At 43.6% G+C, this 22,294-nt stretch overlaps 5 protein-coding genes across 5 annotated transcripts; 3 read left to right on the forward strand and 2 right to left on the reverse strand.

Annotated features, from left to right (window-relative positions):
* Positions 1-8,201: 8,201 nt before the first annotated feature.
* GCG54_00004000 (uncharacterized protein) lies at positions 8,202-10,131 on the forward strand (the record flags this gene model as incomplete). Its single annotated transcript, XM_045404055.1, has 4 exons — positions 8,202-8,523; positions 8,608-9,065; positions 9,121-9,523; positions 9,572-10,131. 4 exons carry the CDS (start codon positions 8,202-8,204, stop codon positions 10,129-10,131), a joined length of 1,743 nt encoding a protein of 580 aa, XP_045257255.1.
* Positions 10,132-11,411: 1,280 nt separating this feature from the next.
* On the forward strand, positions 11,412-13,085 carry GCG54_00004001 (uncharacterized protein; the record flags this gene model as incomplete). The annotated part of the gene is made up of 5 exons (XM_045404056.1): positions 11,412-11,516; positions 11,583-11,639; positions 11,758-12,001; positions 12,064-12,671; positions 12,723-13,085. 5 exons carry the CDS (start codon positions 11,412-11,414, stop codon positions 13,083-13,085), a joined length of 1,377 nt encoding a protein of 458 aa, XP_045257256.1.
* Positions 13,086-13,604: 519 nt separating this feature from the next.
* On the reverse strand, positions 13,605-14,726 carry GCG54_00004002 (Secondary metabolism regulator laeA; the record flags this gene model as incomplete). The annotated part of the gene is made up of 1 exon (XM_045404057.1): positions 13,605-14,726. The coding sequence occupies one exon, from the start codon at positions 14,724-14,726 to the stop codon at positions 13,605-13,607; it is 1,122 nt and encodes a 373-aa protein (XP_045257257.1).
* A 2,609-nt stretch (positions 14,727-17,335) lies between these two features.
* Positions 17,336-17,748, forward strand: GCG54_00004003 (uncharacterized protein; the record flags this gene model as incomplete). Its single annotated transcript, XM_045404058.1, has 2 exons — positions 17,336-17,623; positions 17,689-17,748. The coding sequence occupies 2 exons, from the start codon at positions 17,336-17,338 to the stop codon at positions 17,746-17,748; spliced, it is 348 nt and encodes a 115-aa protein (XP_045257258.1).
* A 698-nt stretch (positions 17,749-18,446) lies between these two features.
* GCG54_00004004 (uncharacterized protein) lies at positions 18,447-20,027 on the reverse strand (the record flags this gene model as incomplete). The annotated part of the gene is made up of 1 exon (XM_045404059.1): positions 18,447-20,027. The coding sequence occupies one exon, from the start codon at positions 20,025-20,027 to the stop codon at positions 18,447-18,449; it is 1,581 nt and encodes a 526-aa protein (XP_045257259.1).
* Between the last annotated feature and the right edge of the window lie 2,267 nt (positions 20,028-22,294).

A 22,294-nucleotide genomic window follows, 5' to 3' on the forward strand; every position in this document is an offset into this window, starting at 1 on the left:
GTATTTAAAATATCCTTTTTATATCTAAAAAGTAGTTTTCTATTCTTTATTTTATTTTATTTAGATTAAGTTATAAGTCCTTTTAAAGTTAAAAACTATAAACTAGTTAGCTTTATATAGAAGTTATTTTATCTTATCTATAAGGAGTAATAAGTAATAATTTTTAATTATTATTTTATTAAATATATAATAGTTAATATATAGCTATAGTTTTCTATTCTTCTTAGGTATAAATAGGATAAAACTTCCTACTAGTAATATTAAAAGTCTAATATAACCTTTCTTAAGGTTTTCTTTAAAATATTTATCTAAAACTTCTATCTCTATTAAGTTAAGTCTATAGATTTTATTAAATTATAGTTCTTTCCCTTCTTTAAAGGGGATTTTATAATTAAAACTAATATATTTAAGTAATTTAATCTCTAATTTAGTTATAAAGAGTTTTTTATAAACTCTATATTCTTCTAAGATAAATAGAAGTAGATTATTCTTTTATTTAAGATCTATTATATTTAATAGTTATAATATAGTTTCTTTTACCTTAAAGTAGTAGATATATTATCTTATTATTTTATATAGTATTAGTTTATTTAAAGCTTATTTTTAATAGAGCTACTTAGAGACTAAGTTATTATAATCCTAATAGAATTAGCCTTTACTTTAATCTATCTATAAGTTACTTATTTATAATTAAAATAGTCCTAATACTATATTATATATTCCTAGATTAATAATATTAAATTAGATTCTTTCTTTTTAATTTAAATAGCTTATTTTAAAAGGTATAGTCTTATTATAAATAGTACCTCCTTTATACTTAAATTCTTCTCCTTTTACTATATATAATTAATATAGTTATTTTGTTCTTCTTTATAGTACTTTTAGTTTATTAATAACTTAAGGGGTAATAAAGTTTATTTTAGTTTTATTATTAATTAATATAAATATTATCTATTAATTAATAGTAATTTTAAGTTCTATATTATCTTAATATCTTTATAATATTTAGTAGATAAACCTTTTCCTTATTACCTATTATAGTTCTATATTAATAAGTAGGTTTAGTTTTTTAATTATTCTAAGTATTTTAAATAGGTAATTTATTTTCCTTCCTATTATACCTTTATAAAGCTATTTTTATAATATCTAACCTAAAGAGGTTAAGGTCTATTCTTTATAATTCTCTAGGTATATACTTTTTCCTTATAGTAGATCTAATACTTATTATATTAATATTTATCCTATTTTATTTATTTATTATAGAGGTATTCTATAAGAAATTATTAACTAAAAGTAAATATAGTAATATTACTATTAAACTTTCTAAGTTTCTATTTAGTAAGAGTATATATAATATAGATATTTTATAGAGGACTATTATTATATTACTTAGGTTAGAAATAGTAGTTATACTTATCTCCTATATAGATTTCATAATAGTTAAAAAAATACTATACTTAAAAAAGATATTAATAATTAAGGTTAATAATTCTAAAGTAGAAATAATCTTCAGTCTTAAGTTATAAAGTATAATATATTTTTAGCCTTATATTAAATATATTATAGAGTTTAATAAACTATTTATTATTATATAGGTTAATTTATTTATATATAATTCGTTTAAGTATATTATCCTTCTTAGATTCCTCTTTAAAGCTAATATTATCTATACTAAAAGTAAGTCTATAAATAATTTCTACCTAAGTATATTAGTATATAATATTATAAGGTTTATCTAAGTTATAAGGAGAGCTTTCTCTTTCTCTAAAAATCTAATTATTTATAAGATTAAATAGTTATTATTCTTCTAGGGGGTTATACTAATAATCTAGTTTATTATTAGATTTTTCTCTTATCTATCCTTTTAGTATTATATAAGTAGTTTAGTTTAGAAGTTTATAGTTAGTTTAGTTTTAGCTATTAGTTATTTTTAGAGTAGAACTAGGAATTAGTTTAAGTTACTATACTTATAATATCTTATTAAGTTATTCTTAAGTTCTTCTATAAATCTTACTATTATTAGTATATATTATTACTAAAGTTTTTAGATATATATCTAGTATAGTTATATTATACTTAAACTATTTAAAGTTACTATCCTTTAGGTAATATCTTAATATTTCCTTATTTTTAAGATAAATCTAATAGTTATTATTATAATATTTAGTCTATAATTAGGATATATATAGGATTTTAGTAATAATATTAACTTATTAAGGTTATTTAGTTACTAATTTCTAAAGAAGCTTTTTAAGCTACTTATAGTTTCTAATAATATATCCTTATTTATTATAGTTATAATACTTAAGGTTTTAAAGCTTCTTATTATTAAGTTTAGTTATTATACTAAGATCTATAAGTTTACTATATTATCTATAAGTAGTACTTTAGTAAGTATTATTCTAGTTATTATAGAGTTTATTATTATTCTACTAAGAGTTAAACTTCTATTAAAACTACTATTAATACTTATATCTAAAGTTTAGTCCTTATTATCTTTTACTTTTTTTTTTATAGTATTTAAAAAATTAATTATTAATTTTAATAGTAAAGTTAGTATACTAAAGAAAGTCTTTAAGATAGTTAATCTTAATAATTTTATTTTTAACTTTATTCTTAAGTCCTTAATAGAATATAAAGATCTTAATTTCTTTAGTAAATTTAAATTAAATACTAAGTTATCTAATATAATAATATATTTTTTAATTAATTTTATTTATTATAGTTATATAAGGTCTCTTTTAGTTTATTATTTCTTATTAAGGTTTTAAAAGAGAAAGTAAAAAATATCTTTAAATCCCTTAAAGTTACTATAGATATTATAAGTCTTAATAAAGTATTTATCTAAAGTTTTATATTTAAGGAATTCTTCTTAAATAGGTTTAAATTACTTAAAAGTTTATCTTTATAAATAAGTAGTAGTATAAATAACTTTCTTAGTTTAATTAGTAAAATCTCTATAATAAAAGTTCTAATAATTCTTAACTTAGATTAAAAATAACTTAAGTTATTTAAAGATATTATTAGAACTTTTATTATANAGGTATTATTATAAATAATTAGAGTATTAAGCTTAAACTTCTATTATCCTCTAGTAGGAGTTATAATAGTATTAATAACTATATATAAGATATAGATTTCTTCTTAGAATTCTTTAATATTAATATTACTATTTTATCCTCTAAGTTAAATAACTTTATTTTCTAAGTTTATAATATACTAAAAGTTATTTCTTAATTATTATATTATTTCTTTAAAGCTTTAAAGTTTTATAGTAGTATTATTATATATAGTTTAAACCTTAGTAATATTATTATCTCTTTTCTTAACTTTAATTTAAAGGTATTTATAAGTATTTTTCTTTAAGGTTACTTTATTATTAAAGTTTATTACTATAAGGGCTCCTTTAAGTTCTTTAACTAGATTTTAGACTAACTACTATAAAGAGGAGGAGGTCCTTAAAATAAGTAACTTAGTAGAGGTATATAAAGATATACTTATTATTTTACTATTAATAGGTATTAATAGTTAATTTACTAAATAAGAGTAATTAAAATATTATAGTTAGTTATCTAATAGTAAAGTCTACTAATAGAAACTAAAGATTAATATATTATAATAGTATATTAAGATTATAGTTTAAGTTATAAGTTATAAGCTAATAGTAGATTAAGTCTTTAGAAGTTAAAGTAATTAGTTTTAAGTTTAATAAGTAATTTATAATAAAGGTAAACTAAAAGTATCTATAAGGATAAATATAAAGTTAATTACTAAAAAGTTATAAAAGTCTAACTTTAAGTAAGGTTTAAGTTATACTATATATAAGTCTTAAATAATATCTTTTATCTACTTTTAAGTAATTACTTAAGTATATAGGTAATTATAATTAGTTAATAATACTAACTAATTACTAAGTATTTCTTCCTATACTCTACTAATTATTTCCTTATCTTATTATTATATAACTTATACTATAGTTCTTCTATTCTAAGTAAGTCCCTATTATTCCTATTAATCCTATAGTATAAATATCCTATCCTAGCTACCTAACGCTTAAGTAGGTTAGTTAACTATTATCTATATATAATAAGTTATAACAATAAGGCCCCTTATCGGCATATACTAGAAATTTACTACCTATAAGAACATCCCCTAGAGCTACTAAGGTTGAGATTTAATTATAGATTACTAGAACCTTAACGCCTGACCAGCTGGTAGATTAATAAATACTGAATGTCGGCCTTAATATACATAATAAGGCATCTGTGGCATGCCTAAATCTGCTCTGCTTAGTTTGGTTCACTATATTCAACAGTTTCTGGCTTCTGTAACCTGTCCTTCCCGGGAATCGAGGCATCAAGGATGAGCTCAGAGACCCGTCGCTTCCAGACAGCAGCACCACCTACACACCGCTTTTCGATCAGCTGTAAAAGGTTGAGATTCCATTCAGCTTGCAAACCGGCAGACGATTTCCATCTTCGTCCGTGATATTTGAGCCAAGATTTACGTACTCTACCTGGAGAGTCCTCTAGCAAAACCCTGTCAAATGCGATAATATCGAGGATTGAGGTCGGGTGAAAATTTCGAGACATGCTGAAAAGACTCATCCAAACTTCATCGTCTGGTGTCCGACAGTCCCCAAAGTTGTGATATGTCGTAAGCTCGAGGCTCCAGCCGCGATTCTCGTCTCCCCTCTCAATAGCGACCTCATAGTCTGTGAAGCAAACTCTACATGATCCAATCCCTTTATCGTGATGTGTATCCCATTCGGGGTTGACTGCAATGATCCGTAAGTTATGCAACTCTGGAATGCACGAACCAGCTGATGAGCCCTTCCACTGAACGTAGGAGCAGCCAAGAATATGTCGACAAACTGGAAGTTCGAGGCTGTCGATAGCCTTGGTAAATGTCTCCAATCCACAGGGAGGGCCGATAACTTCGTGATGACGACAGATGTAGAGTTCGTTTTTAATGACTTTCGCAGCCGGTTTGTGCATGAAAGCCCATCGTGTTGTGTCTTTCGCAGAGGAAAGCGAGGCAGCAGGTTGAAGACGCCGTTGAATCTGTGGAATAGTCCCCCGCAACCGTAAGCTGCATCTTCTCTCTGATACATGCTATTCAAGGGGAAAGTGCGTCGTCGTCTTTAAGTCGTTGAGGGAAATACTTCTGTCAAAATAGAAAGTACTCTCAAGACATTCTATGGGGAGCCCATGATCAGGGCCATAAAAGTGGCGTTTCATGACTAGATGTGCTTCAGAGAATGTGACTATTGGCTCATTGCCCCCGGGCCCCCTAACGGCTGGCTTCCACGTAAGTATTCCCACATTCTCAACCCACAAAAGCCTAACCAGACCCAAGTCGTCTGTGATTATCTTGAAGGGATCGTAGGAAGATGGGTGGTAAGACCTCACAATCCTACGGACGATTTCGTCGCAGACTGGGTGAGGCTGGGAATACCAGGAATTGTTATGGCGCTCGAAGGGTTGAAGTCGTAGGCAACCGAAGCAAAGGTAGTGTCTCTTGGCATCCTTGTCGAGGAGCAAAAGAAGTTCGAACATCTCTTTTTCTTCCATCATAGGAAATTTGTGATTGGGGCAAATTAATACGAAGAAACCCTTACAGGCGAGAGCGAGTGACGTTCGGGAGTTGGCGGCCAGTTGGTTCGCCACGATCAAGAGGATCTCGGGTGGAATGTCATACAGTCCTCTGGGCCTGCGTATCGGTAAATCCACATCGCGATGTTGATTTCTCTTACGCGTATTGCGCCTTTTACCGCAACTGGCCTTCGTCATGACTGCTACTGGACGTACCTGTGGGATGTGGTTGGTATCTTCAGCGACAAGCAAGACACAGAGCATATTTGATATTTTCAAGCCTTTAAAGCCCCGCCGAGGCCACGTAGAATTTGATTTTACTTTCCGCAAGATAGACTCGGCTGGCCATCCAGGTGATGAACAAAGCTCACGTAGTCCCTGATGGTCCAAGTGATACACTGTCAAGGTGGTTGACTTGATTGCTCTAAAATGAACTGATTTTCCGAGGCCGTGTGTACCTGATGACTATTTCCGGCACGTTTTAAACTCTGTCACGTCGAAACCTTGTTTTCCATTTCGCCCTGGTCTTTGCGCCGTGAAGCCGTTCTCTGGCCTTGTATGCAGTATTGTGGCGTCACGGCTGCTGTGGTTCGCAGTGCGCCATAACAGGAATAATATCGCTGAACTCCTAGTGCTGAAATACCCGCACATTCAATTTTCTTTCGAGGGTGCTGCAGAATCTCGCGTTAAACCTTTTCGGCGCGAGATGGAGCCTTTGAAGCTTACCTAGATCATTTGTGCCATTGATGTCTCGACAATAGTGATTTTGAATTTGTCACGCTTAAGCTAGCGGAATACGTTAGTGAGGGTGCTGCATATCGTTCACCCAGAAGGGCGCACCTGAACGGAATATCCTCCTGGGTAATTGGAGTCGAGGTACTCTTTCAGCTGGCTAGAGCTTACTTTGGATGCGGAAATGAATGCGTTTCTGCTTCCGTCCTTGTTGCTTTGCCACTGGACCTTGGGGGTGGATCGCAATTGTCTCGACATTATGAATAAGTTCCAAGGTTGGAGGAATTGGTACGCCAGAGGTTTGCGACCCAGTTGCCTGTCCTCCCCAAGATATTTTAAGGCAACGGCGAGAAAAACAAAGCAACCTGCGGAAACGACCGGGAGAAAACCATAGGAAAGTTGCGATTTGCCACCTTGCGTAGACAGCAATCACGAGATAGTTCAAAAGGGAACAGGATTCAGCAAGCTTTTGAACATCACATCGGATCTCACCGCCTCCTGTCTTGACTGCACGTATCCAGGCCATGCAGGTCGCCGCTGGTCATGTTTACAAAATGGCGAAGTGTTATCAGTCAGCACCCTGATTGGACGGCAGTCGCTCTCATTTGCGACCCAGGCGGCCCAGGCGGCTTTGCCGCTCGCCTTCATGCAAAGTGAGTTGGCTCGACCAGGATGATCATGTTACTAGCGCCTAAGGAGTCAAATATTGGCACACTCTGGAATTGAAGGATGCAATCATGGGCTCACTGAAACACCCACAACGCAGATAGCCTACTGGTCCGCCTGAGGGAGGTGCATACACTGCCACAAAGCTGCGCCAGGAAGGCTGGGCAACTTCGGGAACAGAACGGGCGATGGACAACCTCCACCAGGACAGATAGCCTTTGTAGATAAAATCCCCGTAGTTGGCAGCTAATGAACCCTCAAAGACTCTTCTTTGCCAAGCAAAATCATTTGCAGAAATCGTGAAGTCCAATCAGTAGCTAATCGCGTGGTATCACTTGTCGAAACGGCCACTGATCGTGAAGCAAGACCGCCGTGCAGTAATAACGCCAAACCAAAAACAAGAGTTAAAAGCTGAATTATGATTATGTAGGAATATGTTGCGTCAGCGAGCGCTGAGAATCGGCCTGCATAAGCTCTCACTTCTCGAGTCTCCACTCCCATCAACCATGCTTGCATTGTGGATTGAGGCACACATCCTCGCTTGCACGTGGAAAGAGTGCTCTGCAGTCTCCAAGATCTGATGTACCAGCCCAATCAAGTATCTGCCCTCTTTTTGGCGCATTCAATTGACCATTGGGTGGCTCCTGTACCCGGTCGTGCGGTTGCCTTGCCTATTCTGCCTGGCCTTATCAACCCTGCGCTCCTCTCCATAAGCCCATCATTGAGCAAAGTAACCATCGCAGTGGTAGGGCGAAAGACGAGGCTTTCCTAAAGAGGCCAAGTCGTAGTGGCAGAGAGTGATAGAATAGAATAAGTCCAGCAAATCACGGATGCAGGAGCTACTCCCTCTTCTAGCGCACACTGGGTAACGGGCGGCCTATTTCAACCTTTGATCGCCCTCTTCTCTAGCCATACAGTGGCCTCGCCCCGTTTCCACGTCCCCACGGAGACATCGCCCTTTGACGTCGTTCGCTGCCTCATCCAACTCCATCGCTGTTGGCTCAACAACTCACCGATCCGCTCTGTCATTATTCGCATTTGCCAACATCACTGTGGCTAGAGTCAACTTCTTTGCAGCCTCTCCATTAAGTCAATCGTTGCTAGCACTGATAAGCCCTTTCAAATGGCTGGTTAGCCTCACCTTTCATTAGCGTCAAGATGTCAGCAAGCTTACTGCGTACCACAGCTACGGCAAGGAGACATCACATCATGTCTCATGATGCTTCCCAGGAGTTTTCGGGGCTCATAAAACTAAAGCCGTCATCAAAGCTTCTCCTGGATGACCCGAAGCGCGTTCAGAAAGTGCTTGACAGAGGAGACGCATTCAGGTTGAAGAGGGAGAGGAAACGGCAAGCGGTTCCTCGGGTGAGCGGGTCTAATGGGCAGATGAATGAGGACTCCGATGATGACGATATAGTCGAACAACTTGGTCTACAACTTGACGAGGCGAAGACCTCGAATGCCTTAGAGCCAGAGAAGCGATTCATCCCACAACCTCAGTTCGACAGAATCCTGACTTTCGAGTCGGTTTGTAGGATTGTATCTACTCTCCAATGTCTCAGAAAGGAGCGGAATAAAATGGAGCTTGCAGAGCAAATATACTACGGTAATTCAGACGGGTCGAAGGGTCCTGCCCTCAAACTGTTGGCGGTCCTGGTGGGCATTGAAAAGGTGGAGGACTTTGCCAAACACTTCAAGGATGGAGTGAGAGATAGCTGTTTGCCGCTTCAGCCAACCGGTGCCACCAAAGACCAATTCCTCAAGTGTCGAAAACACGGAATGCACAGCACTATCAACAGTTATCTTCGTCCCAATATCCGCGAAAACTTTTCGAAATGGTCTCATACATTGAACGCGCCGTTCATCAAATGGGAGCCGTCATTGCATTCACATTACGTTTTGGAAACCGGGGACATTATTCCTGTGGAGATCATCGACAAAGTCACACAGGATGACAGCTCGGAGACCACGCAAAAGGATGCTCCTTCTGGTGGAGGTAATACTTACGGAGGTTTCAGTGAAGTCTATAAAGTCAAGATTCATGATGGTCATTGGGACTTTGGGGACCATGGAGTACGTTACGTGTTCCCGACTTTCCAGTTACTCAGCTAATCTTCGATCTGGTCAGATCCGACACCCTCAAGAGTTCTTTGCCTTGAAAAAGCTGACGTCCCACAACCGAAACAGCTTCGACTTGGAGCTGTCTTCCTTGTTGTTCACTGGACAGAACTATAAGAAGAAGCATCTCATCCAGTTGCTAGCAACATTCGAGGTCGTGAACCCCGCTGCTGGAGGACTTTCAACCTACTACCTATTGTTCGACTGGGCTGAGGGCGATCTAAGCAAGTTCTGGCAAAGTAACGAAGGTCTCGTCGGGAAGAAAAGTCATTGTCTCTGGATGGCTGAGCAGTTTCATGAGATCTCCGAAGCTCTACAGTGTGTTCACAACGATCGAGCCCCAACCATGCGGTATTTGGAAGATCGCGACTCAAATGAAGACCTATATGGAAGACACGGTGATATTAAACCAGGTATGGCAAAGAACTGTTGGCAACGAGATATTCTCTGACACATTTCAGGAAACTTTCTATGGTTTCACTCCAATAGCTTCCCGGGCCTCTTGGCGTTATCGGACTTTGGCTTGGGAAGACTGCATACCCAAGTATCCCGGTCCAAGCAAGACCCAAGGAACATTGAAAGATCAGCATCTTATCGTTGCCCTGAGTTCGACCTGCCGTTTGGCCAAGTTTCCCCCAGGTCCGACATCTTCAGTCTTGGCTGCGTTTTGTTGGAGTATGTCACCTGGTTCTTTCTTGGATTCGACGCTGTCGAAAACGTCTTCCCATCTAAAAGACTATCGAACGATATCTACGGTTTCGATTCCGATATCTTCTTCTCGGTTAAGGATAAACGGGCGCACATCAAGCCATCAGTTTTGTCCTGGATTCACGAGCTGCAACACCGCCCCGACTGTTCATGGTATCTCTGGGACCTGTTGGAATTGATCAAGAACGGGATGCTCGAGCCCAATTCGGACAATCGCATACGTGCCAACCAGCTCACAAAGAGAATGCACGAGTTACTGAAGGCTTGCGAGGCTGAAGAGGACTACTATCTTAAATCACGATGGCTGAAGTAAAGAGGTGTGCTTCAGTGGCTGAGTGAATTGGAAGTTTTGTTATTGAAACGATGAAACAATCACCGTCCTGCTTCCATCGAGGACAGCGTATTTTCAGTTCGTTTCAGCACCAACGATACTTTTCCCAGTTTGAGCCCAGACATCTTCAACGTCGAATAATCAGTAAGACATAAGTCAGCATCGCCGGGCTCATATTTCCTATCACTAACCTATTCATTATAGTGTTCCCTGGCTTCTTTTTCAAGCTTTTCCATTTCACCCTATTGAGTCGAGGATTGTCAGTTGCTTGTGCATAACGTACATGGGTAATCATGGCCCAGAAAGAGGAAAAATAGGAGGGAGGGAGAGGGGGGGGGAAGATTTGCTCTTACCTGTCTGGGCGGTCTGGAGAGCATGAGGATGTAACGATTGTTAATAACCTGCGAGGTTTCATACGTTAGACTGGACATCACTAAACCATCGGAATTTGACTTGGAGTTCATAATACCCTCACTTTGTAATTTTTCTCGCCGAACATCTTGTTCAGGGTGTCCTTCAGCTTCACCGGATCGTGGTACTTGGTTCGCATCGTCTCACGATGCCAGTCTGTAGTTGGTGACTCCTTGGAGGGAGGTTCCTTGGATGGAGGCTTCTTGGAATCGGCCATGCTGCATAACGTAACGTGTTTAAAACAGCTGTTGCCGTATTGTGCACTTGGGCCGCAATAATTCACTGCGTTCTTGAAGAGCGTGTCTGCGATTTTGCTGTGCAGTAATGTTCTCGGTACAAAAAAGAGGAAAAAGTCCGAAATGAAAGATGGAGGGGCTCCGGGGGAGAAACGCAGGCTCAGCGGACCAGAGGCACAAGAGTCAAATTGTATGGGTCGCACATGCGAGTGATTTGTCTCGCGATTGGAGCTCTCTCTGCATGCTGCATGGTACTATTCCCAAAGGCCGCCGGACAACGCATACATGGGCGCTGCCGGCTGCTCCACTACCACGCATGTCACGTCGAATGATGCGTCTCGCGAGCTGCAAGAAATCCCACGAGCGCCCAATCGGTCTTGGAACCGTCACAGCCTTCAAGCACGATTGCTTAGGGGCGGCAGAGGGCGTTCTACATAAGCTGCAGGCTTTCAGCGAGGCGGAGGAGAGGTATCAAAGTGGTTCGGAGAGGGGAATGTGCAGATAGCAGACTGTTTAAAGCGCAGGTGATTACCTGCGCTCCCGCATTATCTCAGGAATACAGCGTGTTTCGTCAATTATATAGCGCCATAATACCACTTTTCACCGGTGTTAGAAATGGATCTCCCTCATGAGCCCAGAGAGTGGAGTGAATCCGATCTGAAACTCTTCAGATCAGGAGAAAGAAAAGCGGTCGTTCTAAGAAGGCTCAGTACCGATGAGGTAGGTTGGAAACTGGGTCATATTACTGACGCCAAAGACTCGACTAATACGGCTTGGGACACATAGGGCACATTTAGAGAAGAGTTAAGTACAAAGGAGGACTGGGACAACTGGTTCAGTCGTGTAAGTTACGGGTATCGCCATCAACTTGCGACCATCGATTCACCGGATTTCAGGCCCCGGGAGTATCTCCATCATGGGACAAGCTTCTCCCAGGGATGTATGTGATGTAAGTCAAAAGACACTCCCGGTCATCGACTTGTGTAAGCTGACTCTATGGTCTAGCATGTGCAGCAGAGCTGGTGCTATCTTTGAAGAGGAAGGGCAAGCGCCGGCTAACTATCTACCGATGCCGAAACCCACATGGAGCCGCATCACAAGGGAATTCCATGTCCACAGAGAAATCACCAGGACCATTTTGAGAGATGTCGCCTGTTTTTCCTACCTGCCACATCACGATCCAGATTCTCATCAACTTAAACTAGGTGATTATTCAAGCCATTCGCAGCGCAGACCAAAGGTTTTGCTAAGCATGGCTTATAATTAGGTTTCACCGCACGGATGGCTACAACTTTACCAGACGATTTGGCGTTGTCGTCTACTTATATCCCGAGCACCGGCTCCACGTTTGCAGTTGTCTACGGCTGCACCGAGAGACAAATGAGTGACATCGAAGCAAGAATCCGAAGGTCTAATGAGCAACTGAACCACCCCTTACTGATGTCAGGTATATTCGTTGAACTTGAGCGCAAGAGATTGGTGCTCTCCGTTGATCAGTTAGTGGACGAGTTCACTCTGAAGTCCGACGAACTTGAAAGCGAACCCTGGAATATGGACCCAAAGGCAGACGAAGACGGCCAAAAGACACAAAAAGACTACTTGAACGTGTGCCTGCGCAGTCGAAGTCTAATTGATCACATCCAGGCTTCTAAACGCCAGCTCTCAAAATTCCTAGATGAGATCGACGAGGTTGCCGAGGAGCTTCAATCACTGGGCCCGGAGGCCAATTGGGCAGAGAGTCCTGCAACGCAAACAAAGCTGGGAAAGATCGGTCGGGATATGAGGAAACGTGTTGAGGACATCATCCGCGAGTATGATGATAAGATTGATGAGTGTAACAAGGTCGTCTACAATACGTCTCTTGCTGTGCAAACGGTAGGGTTCTCCTGTTGAAACCCGAAGATTGTATTAGCTGACTAGCAACAGGTATGGAACCACAAGATGAGACAAGACTCGTTCACAACCACGGAGATCTCCAAAGCAAATCGAGCCATGGCCTTTGATACTCGGCACGAGAGTGCGCAGATGAGGACAATCGCCATTCTCACCATGATATACCTACCGCTCTCAAGCGTGGCGGCGATCTTTTCGATGGACATGTTCAACTGGGAAGCCAGCGCAGGAGAGTCCATCGTCTCAAAACATATCTGGCTATTCGCGGTGTTGACTGTGGGGCTTACTTTCCTTACTCTCGTCGCCTGGCGAGTCGGCACTCAGCGCTCGAAGGACGTTACGAAGAAGGCAGATAAGTATTTCGCCGAACTCCAGAGGCAGGGTACCTTTGTTTGAATAGGGTCAAGAAGCTGAAGAGACTTGGTATTACCTTCAGATAGGGGAGACAATGCAGTTGAGCCCCTCTTGGATAAGTGGCTTCGCTGCAGCAATCTGCTCATTAACACCGCACGCCATTGCAACGATGTATAATGTCACTTATGTCTACGTATTTATATTGCATGTGTTCCCGAGACGATTGTTCCGATCGAGGGTGATAGTAGTCGAGATTACGGTGGTGTAGATAGTAACAATTAACGTGGTAGTAACGACAAAGGCGGCAATAACGCTAGCAACGACGACGAGGATAGTAATGACAACAACGACGATAATAACAAAAATAGCAATAACACTAACGATAACGATCACAGATGATGACAAACAACGACCAACAACGACGACAACGACAATGGAATATAACATGATATATACAAGCCTATATAAGAAGTAGTCGCTCTGGTAGCACTAGAGTCTCCGGCTTCCTTTGATCTTCCTGAATTCCCCCGTGTGGGCTTTTTGGGACATGCGAGGTCAAAATCAGACATCCTCCTTCTTGGCATCCAGAGGCTTGCGCCCATACATGACATATCCGTTCCAGTAGGCGTGAATCTTCGGATCACTCAGTTCCTTTCGAACCTTGGCGCAGAGTATCATCGTTTCCTCCTTTGACCAATCCATCTCGCGGGTCATCAAAGCAAGAGACATGCCCTCAAGGCCGGGGAGCAGAGACGCCTGGGTCCACATGCCCATGTCCTTGAGCTTTGGGTCCTTGGGCCACGGCGACATCGGGAAGCGGATACGCGTCTTTCGGACATCCTCAAAGCCCACCTTCCTCATTACGTCGTCGAAGGTCTCGGTGATGTTCATCGGGCGTCCGATCTTGTCGGCGGCCTCGGTCAGCATCCGAGACCACTTCATCAGCGCGTGGCTCTCCGTCAAAGAACCGTCGTCGGAGGTCAGTGGCCAGCGGCTGTCCTGAATTTCGAGGTAACCGCCGGGCTCGAGTGCGTCGTAGGCTTGCCTCATCATGGTTTCCCAACCTTCGGCCGTAAAGCACATGATCATGTTACGGCAGAGGATGAAGTCGAACGGCTGTGTCCAGGTCCACTCCTTATCCACATCGTCAACCTCGAAGACGCAGTTAGGCGGTACGTAGGCCGGCTGGATCGGGCTGAGGTCGACGCCAATGACATGAGCATCGGGATATGCGTCTGCATAATCCATAGCCCACGCGCCGGTGCCCGTGCCCAGGTCAAGAACACGCTTAGCACCATCGTTCTTTGGGCAGGAACAGAAGCCGTCGTCGAAGACGATTGCCCAGAGGTGGTTGATAATGTCGAGACGGTCCTGCTCGCGGACGTCGTTGGGAAAGTAGTATTTGCCATCGCTAAGACGGTGGTAGGTGCGGCCGTTCTCGCGACGATAGTCAAGGATGCTTGATCTCAGAGAGGCTTGGGATTCGGCGACCCGGGAGAAGCCAGCGACTGAGGAAGCGTCATCATCATCGACAGGCTCATCGGCTTCGATATGCGCGGCACCGGTCGCAGCGGCGGCAGCCGTAGCCTGTGCTGCCGTGGTGGATGGTCCAGGTGTGGGAGAGGTCGATGTAGGACGAGGACTGGCGGCCTTCTCGCCTGGTTGATTCTGTCGATCGCCCATGATGTCGGTTCTGATACTTTGAGGTCGTCCAACCAAAATGACTTGAATTCAAGTTTAATCCTGAAGAGCCGTAGGTTTGCTTTTTATTCCGACCATGGGCGGGAGGGCTGCGTACCCCTCTTCGCAGGGCAATCCTCGTCTGCTGTAGCTGTTGGTGCCATCTCCACTTGGAATCTGCATCAGGGGGTTACTGTACACGGTTGTAGAGCCAATGCTCCGCTCAAACAGGGGGCTCTATTTGTCCGGAAGGATTGATGGGCTCCGCGACCAGCACAGAGTGGTAACAACTAGTGGGACTGCAACCGATCTTTTACCTTCCAAGATATAGACTATTCCATTCCAGCAATGTGCCGAGGGAGGAGGAAACAAGGGCCTGTTGGTATCTCAATCACGGGTATCATTGCAGGTAATCCACTGTTGTTTACTGTGAAGGTCGACGCAGAAAGCTTTAAAGAGAGGAGAAAAGTCTGGCTAGGAAACTTGGCAATGACAAGGCTATGGACGAAATTGACGTCGATCCGCGATATCTTTCAAGAACTTCTGAAGCCTTCAGTATCTTCCCCATTTCAAATGGCCTTTCGGCTTCCATTGTCGACTGTAAAGGTTCTTGAAGAGACCCAAGGGGAACAGCTCCCGCAAATTTGCTTGGAAGACTTCTACTGTCTGTGCGAACTTGCTGCTTTTCCACCATGAGTTGAGGCCTTAACCAGCGCAGTCGCAACCGTGGTTTTCCAAGAAGGAGGTACGATGAAAAGAACACCAATTATCAGTCGGAGTTATAACAAGGTAAGAGCCCTTGTCTCACAAGTCTTCGTCCCAGTCTCAGACGTTGACGACACCTGGGAATAGCCTCACATGGCAGACCCTGAATCTAGGGCGGGAAAATGTGGAGCCTAACGGTTCCCCCGAACTGCGCAAAAATAGCAGCACAAGGACAGTCAGTGCTCAACGGGCTGAGTCTGTGGAGAACCTTGCCTTATCGCCGCCTCCTTCAGCTCAGCGGATCGGCACAGTCACGGCCGACCTCATTTCGTGCCTCAACTCTATTTTCGTTTGCGGTGTGCTTCTCTCGCGAAAGGCGGCAAACCCGTCAATTTCGTCAGCCTCGAGATGAAGACATAGGGAAAAAAAGACATATTCGCTGGAATGGATGGCCGAGGTCACGTCACGGGCGACGCTTGCGCTGCACGGTCCAGGTGAACCGCTGCGCTGAGGTGCCCGCTGAAGAAACATGAAGAAAAAAAAGACAAGCATGCGATTGCGCGCCAAAAAAGAAGCTTGTCCGCGCCAAAAACGTCGCGTGCTCTGTCCTTCCCATACGAAACACCCAGCCGGACGATCATGTGCTTGGTGGGATATGAGACAATGACGATAAGAGAGCATTGAAATCTGTGAGGACCTGGGGGAAGCAGAGAGATTGTTGTGCAGGTTTGGGTGCCGGTGACGCAAGCCGCCTGTTCCGAGTGCTCCCCCGCGTCTCCTCTTCCATTGTTACGAAAGGGAAAAAACACGAGGAGGGCGGTGTTTATGAGCAGATGAATCCGGGGGATGAAACATGACGGGAAAACACAACGGGAGGGGAAAGCATGTCGACAATGGAGAAGAGGGGAGACTAGAGACACGTCGAGTCGAGAAGGGGGCGCGATATCTGACCGTCCGCCCGGCCAGCCAGGCTCATCTATCGTCAGAGACAGAGATACCGTCCCGGCCGTCCCTGCGCTCGCTCTTCGTAGGTTGTCTGATAAGAACATGCCCTCAGAGCATGGACGCCATCATCTTGTTTCCTGATGTGACGAACAGAGGGCAACGCACAGAAACTTAAATCAAGGAAAAACAAGAGAGAAAAAGAAAGATGGAGAAGAGAGGGAAGAGACGCGACGGACAAGGTGGGAGGAGGACCTGCTGGTACTGGTTCCCCCTCTCTGACTGCTGGCTGATTGACGAGTGCTGATTGATGTTCACGGCCTCGGCCGCACACCACCACCATCAAGTCCCCCGTTTCATTCTTGTCCTCCTTGGTCGCTAACCTGGAAAGAGAAGGGGAAGCTAATTAACACCAGAGGGCACAGCAAAGGTCGTCCATCCATCAATCACTCAAATTTCCCCTGCCTCTTGCTGCTGCTGGTCCAGCCCAGCCCTTTTGTTTTTGTCCGACACCGCTCCTCTTGCTGTTCTGTTGCTCGCCATCCAGTCCGCGGCCCTTGTGACCTTGCCATCCGCCCGTCCATCCAACCCGTCCATACCCCCTCGCGAAAACCACGTCACCTCCCACATTTCTCTCCTCGACAACAACAAAAAAACACCTTCACATCTTTCGTGTCCCTCGTCGCGAAGCTTCGTTTCTTTCCGTTACCCAGAAATAACTCTCCGCTACAGCTCCCGAAGCTATCTCCCCCAAACCCCCGTCTCGCAGGTAAGCCCTCCCTCACCGCGCATCCCACACAACACACAACGCAACACCCCCTCCAAAGCGCCATCCACATCACGGTCGCGCAATCCACCCCCTTCTCCTCCCGCAATCGCATTCACCTCGCCTTGATCGCGTCAATCTGCTTTCCGTCAGCAACCCATCAAAATACTTACGCGACACCCAGAAAAAATCCGCAAAAATGGCCCGCGAAGGAACCCGCTCGCAGACCGGCAACTCCAAGCCGCGCGTGTTCCCCGTCATCGACACCGCCCCCGTCCGCAAGCCGCGCTCCTCCACCACCACCACCACCGCCGCCGACAAGCCCAAGAAGAGCACCAGCGCGACCAGCGCCGCCGCGAAGCCCGTCGGCATCACCAAGAAGAAGGCCGCCACCACCAAGAAGGAGCCCACCGTCGCCCAGAAGGCAAAGTCCGTCGCCAAGTCTGTGTCGACCAAGGTCGGCGGAGCCACCAAGGCCGGCAAGAAGGTATGCCTCCTCTCTCTTTCTCTCTGAGAATCATGGACGAAAAACAGGAACTGACAGAAATACAGGAGACCAAGCCCAAGACCGCCAAGGCAAAGGCCAACGCCCTCGAGCCCGTCGCCTCCTAGATGTCCCATCAACTCATTCCACTGCATACATCCCACGCGATGCTTCCTTCTCCACGGAGACTTGACGACGCGCGCGTTTCACCTCTTCACACCCCCGAAGTGTTTCTTTTCCCCCCAATGATGAGAGATACCACCTTTTTTGTTTCCCCCTCCCCGAGTTGAGCGTGCGGGTTTTAAAGGGATTTGTTTTGGGCCGTGGGTTATTTTACGGGTACACTGGGATTTCTTCACGGCTGGGTTTAAATCAGGGTCTGCCTGCTGCTGCTTTGATGATGTTGTTGTTACCGCCTTGGGGGGAAGGCAGGCTTACTTTTCAAACGAGCATGATTAGTTTTGGGACAGGTGACGTGTGTTTACGCGACCGAGGGGAGCCCTCAAAGAAGGGTGTCTAATACGAAACGTTGATCTGCTGCTGCTCACATCTTTCCGCCGGTGGTGATTTTGAATGACCAAATCGTGACTGCCCTCGGATTAGCATATCAGACAGGCATCCAGCAACGACAGGGCCTTCAACTGACAGGAACTATTCAAAATTCTAATTATGCAGACGTGAACGAGGGTGGTATCTATACAGGTCCCATAGTAGACTCGTTACTCCCCCCCCTTTTTCCCCATGACCCGCTCATTCCAACACCATACCTGCCATCCAAAATAAAGATGCTTCCAAACCAGTACGCCGTATCATCAACATTGACGCCTCAAATGGGAAAGTGAAGCTTCTGCTCCGCCCACGGGATCTGGTACCAGTTCTCCCAGTTCTTGCCCACGCGCGGCCCCTCCTTGATGAGCTGCATCTCGCGCACGCCGCAGAACATGCCGTTGCGCCCCGTCCGCTCCACCATCTTCCACCCTTCCCTACGTTGGTAGATTTCTTCTTGGAACCGCTGACCCTCCACCACCTCACGGTGCGGGTTCGGCGTGGGGAACCGCGAGAAGTGAGTAATGATGCCCTGGGGCAGAGCAAAGAGCCTCTCCCAGTGACGAACCAAGCGCTCAAGCCGCTGCGTCCGCTTCCGGTATGCGACGCGCACGTAGGGGTTGACGAAGACGCCCGTTTCCATCTCTCCGGCCTTCTCTGCCACGGTCGAGACGTCCGCCAGGAACAGACAGCATTCGCAGGCATCGAAATACACCTCGGGCTCATACCGGAAGCGCACCGGGGCCGTGGCGTTGTGGGGGTGATCCGGGTTGATAACATGGTGCGCCGGAGCCTGCCAGTCCTTGGTGGGCAGCTGCTTGTCCATGTTCTGGATCCATTTGGCCTGCATGGCCACCATTCCGCCCCAGCAGCTTTTGACCGGAACCGCGTCTGTCTGCGAGACCATGGCCTTGCGAGAGATGCCCTGGCCAGCGTTGGTGAAGTAGGGGAAGATGGGGATGCCGTTCGAGTACCCCTGCGCGTCTCTCTGGGCGTAGAGGTCGTATTCCGTAAACACGTTCCAGTCGAAGTCGATGGAGCAGGCCGAGAGGTAGTGTGTGCGCCCGTCATCGCCAGTGTTGGTGCTGAAGAGCAGGTGGGCAGCATCGACCGGCGCAAACATGGCATCGTTGAGAAACAGGATCTTGTCGTACTGGACCACTCCGACGTCGGGGTCAAACTGGTCGAGGGGGTATAGTGCGCGGTTGCGCATCTCGGCGAGGTAGGCCAGGCGCTTCAGTCGCTGGGTGCCGTCGGGCATGGTGATGTGGGGGAAGATGTTGTAGTCGACGTGGTCGTCGATGACGATCTTGTGCTTGCTCGGCACATTCTTCTTGAATTCCTCCAAGGCAGCGGCGCCTTGCTCGCCGCTGTCGTTTTCGTAAATGCTCAAAAACACGTTGTCCTCGCCAATCATGTGTATCAGATCCAGCACGTTTTGCGCCCACTCTCCGCCGGCAATCTTTCCTTCGGGGTCGTACAGGCTGACTGCGATGAAGACCTTTTCGTTTTGGAGGTTCGCGCAGCCGGACAAGCTGTCGGACACCAGGCATCGTTTCCGCAGGTCCTTGTAATGTTTCGGGTGGCGGGTGTAGGAGGGGAAGAATATGGGCGTCGTGACGAAGATCAGAAGAGCGAAGATGAAGGTATATCGCAGTAGGAGTCGGGGGAGAGATCGAGGTTGACGACGGAAGGCTCTCAAGACGGCTCGGGGCCTTCCCTTAAGCCAAGCCAGAAGAGACCCTTTCCTCCTTGACCGAGGCGGTGGTTGTGTGCCAGGCAGCAATGGCTCCTTGTGTTCGTCGTCGAGGTCGAATGCTTCGGAGGACGGGCGGCGTTCTTCGTTGCTTGGACGAGCCATGTTTGCGGTGGTCTCGTGCAACGCCGAGTTGCGTGTGGGATAGAAACGAGTTTCTGGTGGTCGGTGGAGGAGTAGCGGTGTCTGCAACAATTATAGGCGACGAGAGGGGTAAGGGCGGCGGCGCATGTGGCTTGTCTCGCAGACGTGTCGCAGGAATGTGAGGTCGGATGGCGATGCAGGCTCGACGTGTCAGGCCCGGCCGAGGAAGGATGGCTGCGTCGAGGAGCCAAAGAGAGGCACAATTGGAGGAAGAGAAGAAATTATTAGGAAGCAAATAAGGATGCTGGCAGGTTCATTACAAGGAGATAATACTAGGCTCGTCGTCAGGGGAAGGAGACAATGAGGAAAGGCTTTGAATTGAAGGTGGAGGGAGGGCGCCAAGACCAGACGGGAAAGGACGATTTTGACGGCTGCCCTGCCGCTGAACACTGTAAAACCAAACCTTCTGTTTGGGGCAGCCACGGTGGATGGAGCACATTCCATCTGCGTAAGGTACCCTAGCGTCCGCCCTGGAAAGAGCCCCGCCTGCTGCTGCTTGTTGCCTGTGGTTCACTTGATCCTTCGGCCTGCTGCCATTCACAAAACCAGCAAACTAAACAGCGGAAACAAGCATCATACACCGCTGCGGCAGTGCGGCAATCCCTGCTAAGGATGAGGGATTGCCCTCTTTAAAATTGAGCATATGCCTTCAATGCTCCATCAACACTGTTTCGTTTCCTTTGTTACCACCACTGACTTAAATAGAAGCCATCATGACATAGAACACAAACACATGACTGCCATTGATTTACTTCCTCCTACCCTGAGCAGCATGGCAGCTCCCGCCCCGAGCATGCAGGTAAGGTAGCTACACAAACCGGGCGATATGCTACAACATCGCCACCAATTGCAGCAACAGACCGCACTCCAGCTTCACACAAACCGGGAGAGCCCTCTCGCTCTTAGCGCCTTGGCCTCCCCCAAATCCCCTAACAAAATGAAGATCGCAGAGCGCTAGCCCCAGTCAAGATTAGCTTCAAGGGACACTGCCAACGCCCGGTCCTGGTCCACTCTATCCCGCATTATGTAATCACCTGTTACTCCCTCAGACTTAATATAACGTGCGTGAAGTGGCTTAATTAATCTAGCTACAAGTACTAGGCGCGCCTGGCTATAAAGTAGTATAGCTAATCCCTTATATAAAAGTAGGATTTAGGCTAGGGTTTAGGCCTTAGGCCTAGGCCTAGCTAATTACTATCTTATACCCCCCTTTTAACTAATACCTCCTATACTTTATAAAACTATTCCTATCTTAAAGTAGTAATTAAATTAATTATATAACTATTAGCTTTATTCCTAGCTATCTCCTTTATACCTTCTTTTTTATATTAACTTTATTATTTTATTTTATTTCTTAAAATACTTTTAATTTTTAATTTTTAGTTATATACTAATTATAATATAAAACCCTTATTAACTTTAAAGTAACCTTAATATAAACTTAAGTTATATAGTTTAGTAATTTAATTATTTTTAAATTATATAAATTTAAATTAAAAGAACTAATAACTTAATTTTAAAGTTTTAAATTTAAATTAAACTTATAGTAATTAAGTTTAGTTAACTCCTTAATATTAATTAAATAATATAAGTTCTATATTTTATAGTTAAACTTAATACCTTAAAATAAGTAGAGTTTATAGATTCTTATAAGAGTTAGTTCTAAGATATATTAATATTTTATATAAACTTAATTAACTAGGATAATTATTAGAAGATACTATAAAGTTTAGTTCTCTTTTTACTTTTATTCTAACTTATACTTTTAAGATCTAATTAAAATTAAGTAAATTAAACTTAAGCTTATATCTCTTTTAGTAATTAGTATTATTATATTTTAATATAAATAAATATTAACTAAGATATCTAATTTAGTAATAAACTTATAACTTAGTAAAATTAAAATCTTTAATTACTTTCTAAACCTTTATTATTAGATAACTTCTTATATAAGAGACTTTTATAGTTAGTAATTTAACTATTAAAAAGAGTAAATTAAGGTAATTAAAATAATATAAAGTCTAACTATAAAAGTTAATTAGTTAGTAAGATATAAAGGAATAAAGTTATTATATATAAAAGAAATAAATAAGTATATAAAACTTAATTAAGATTAAACCTTAAGATATTATTTTTAGATTAAGACTTATTATTAGTTATAAGTAGTTTAGATAAACTTAGTATTTTAATAAAGTTATAATACTTCTCTATTATTAGTAGTTTAGTAA

This window comes from Colletotrichum gloeosporioides, assembly GCF_011800055.1.
Source record: "Colletotrichum gloeosporioides strain Lc1 chromosome Unknown consensus_103, whole genome shotgun sequence".
Classification (NCBI taxonomy): domain Eukaryota; kingdom Fungi; phylum Ascomycota; class Sordariomycetes; order Glomerellales; family Glomerellaceae; genus Colletotrichum; species Colletotrichum gloeosporioides.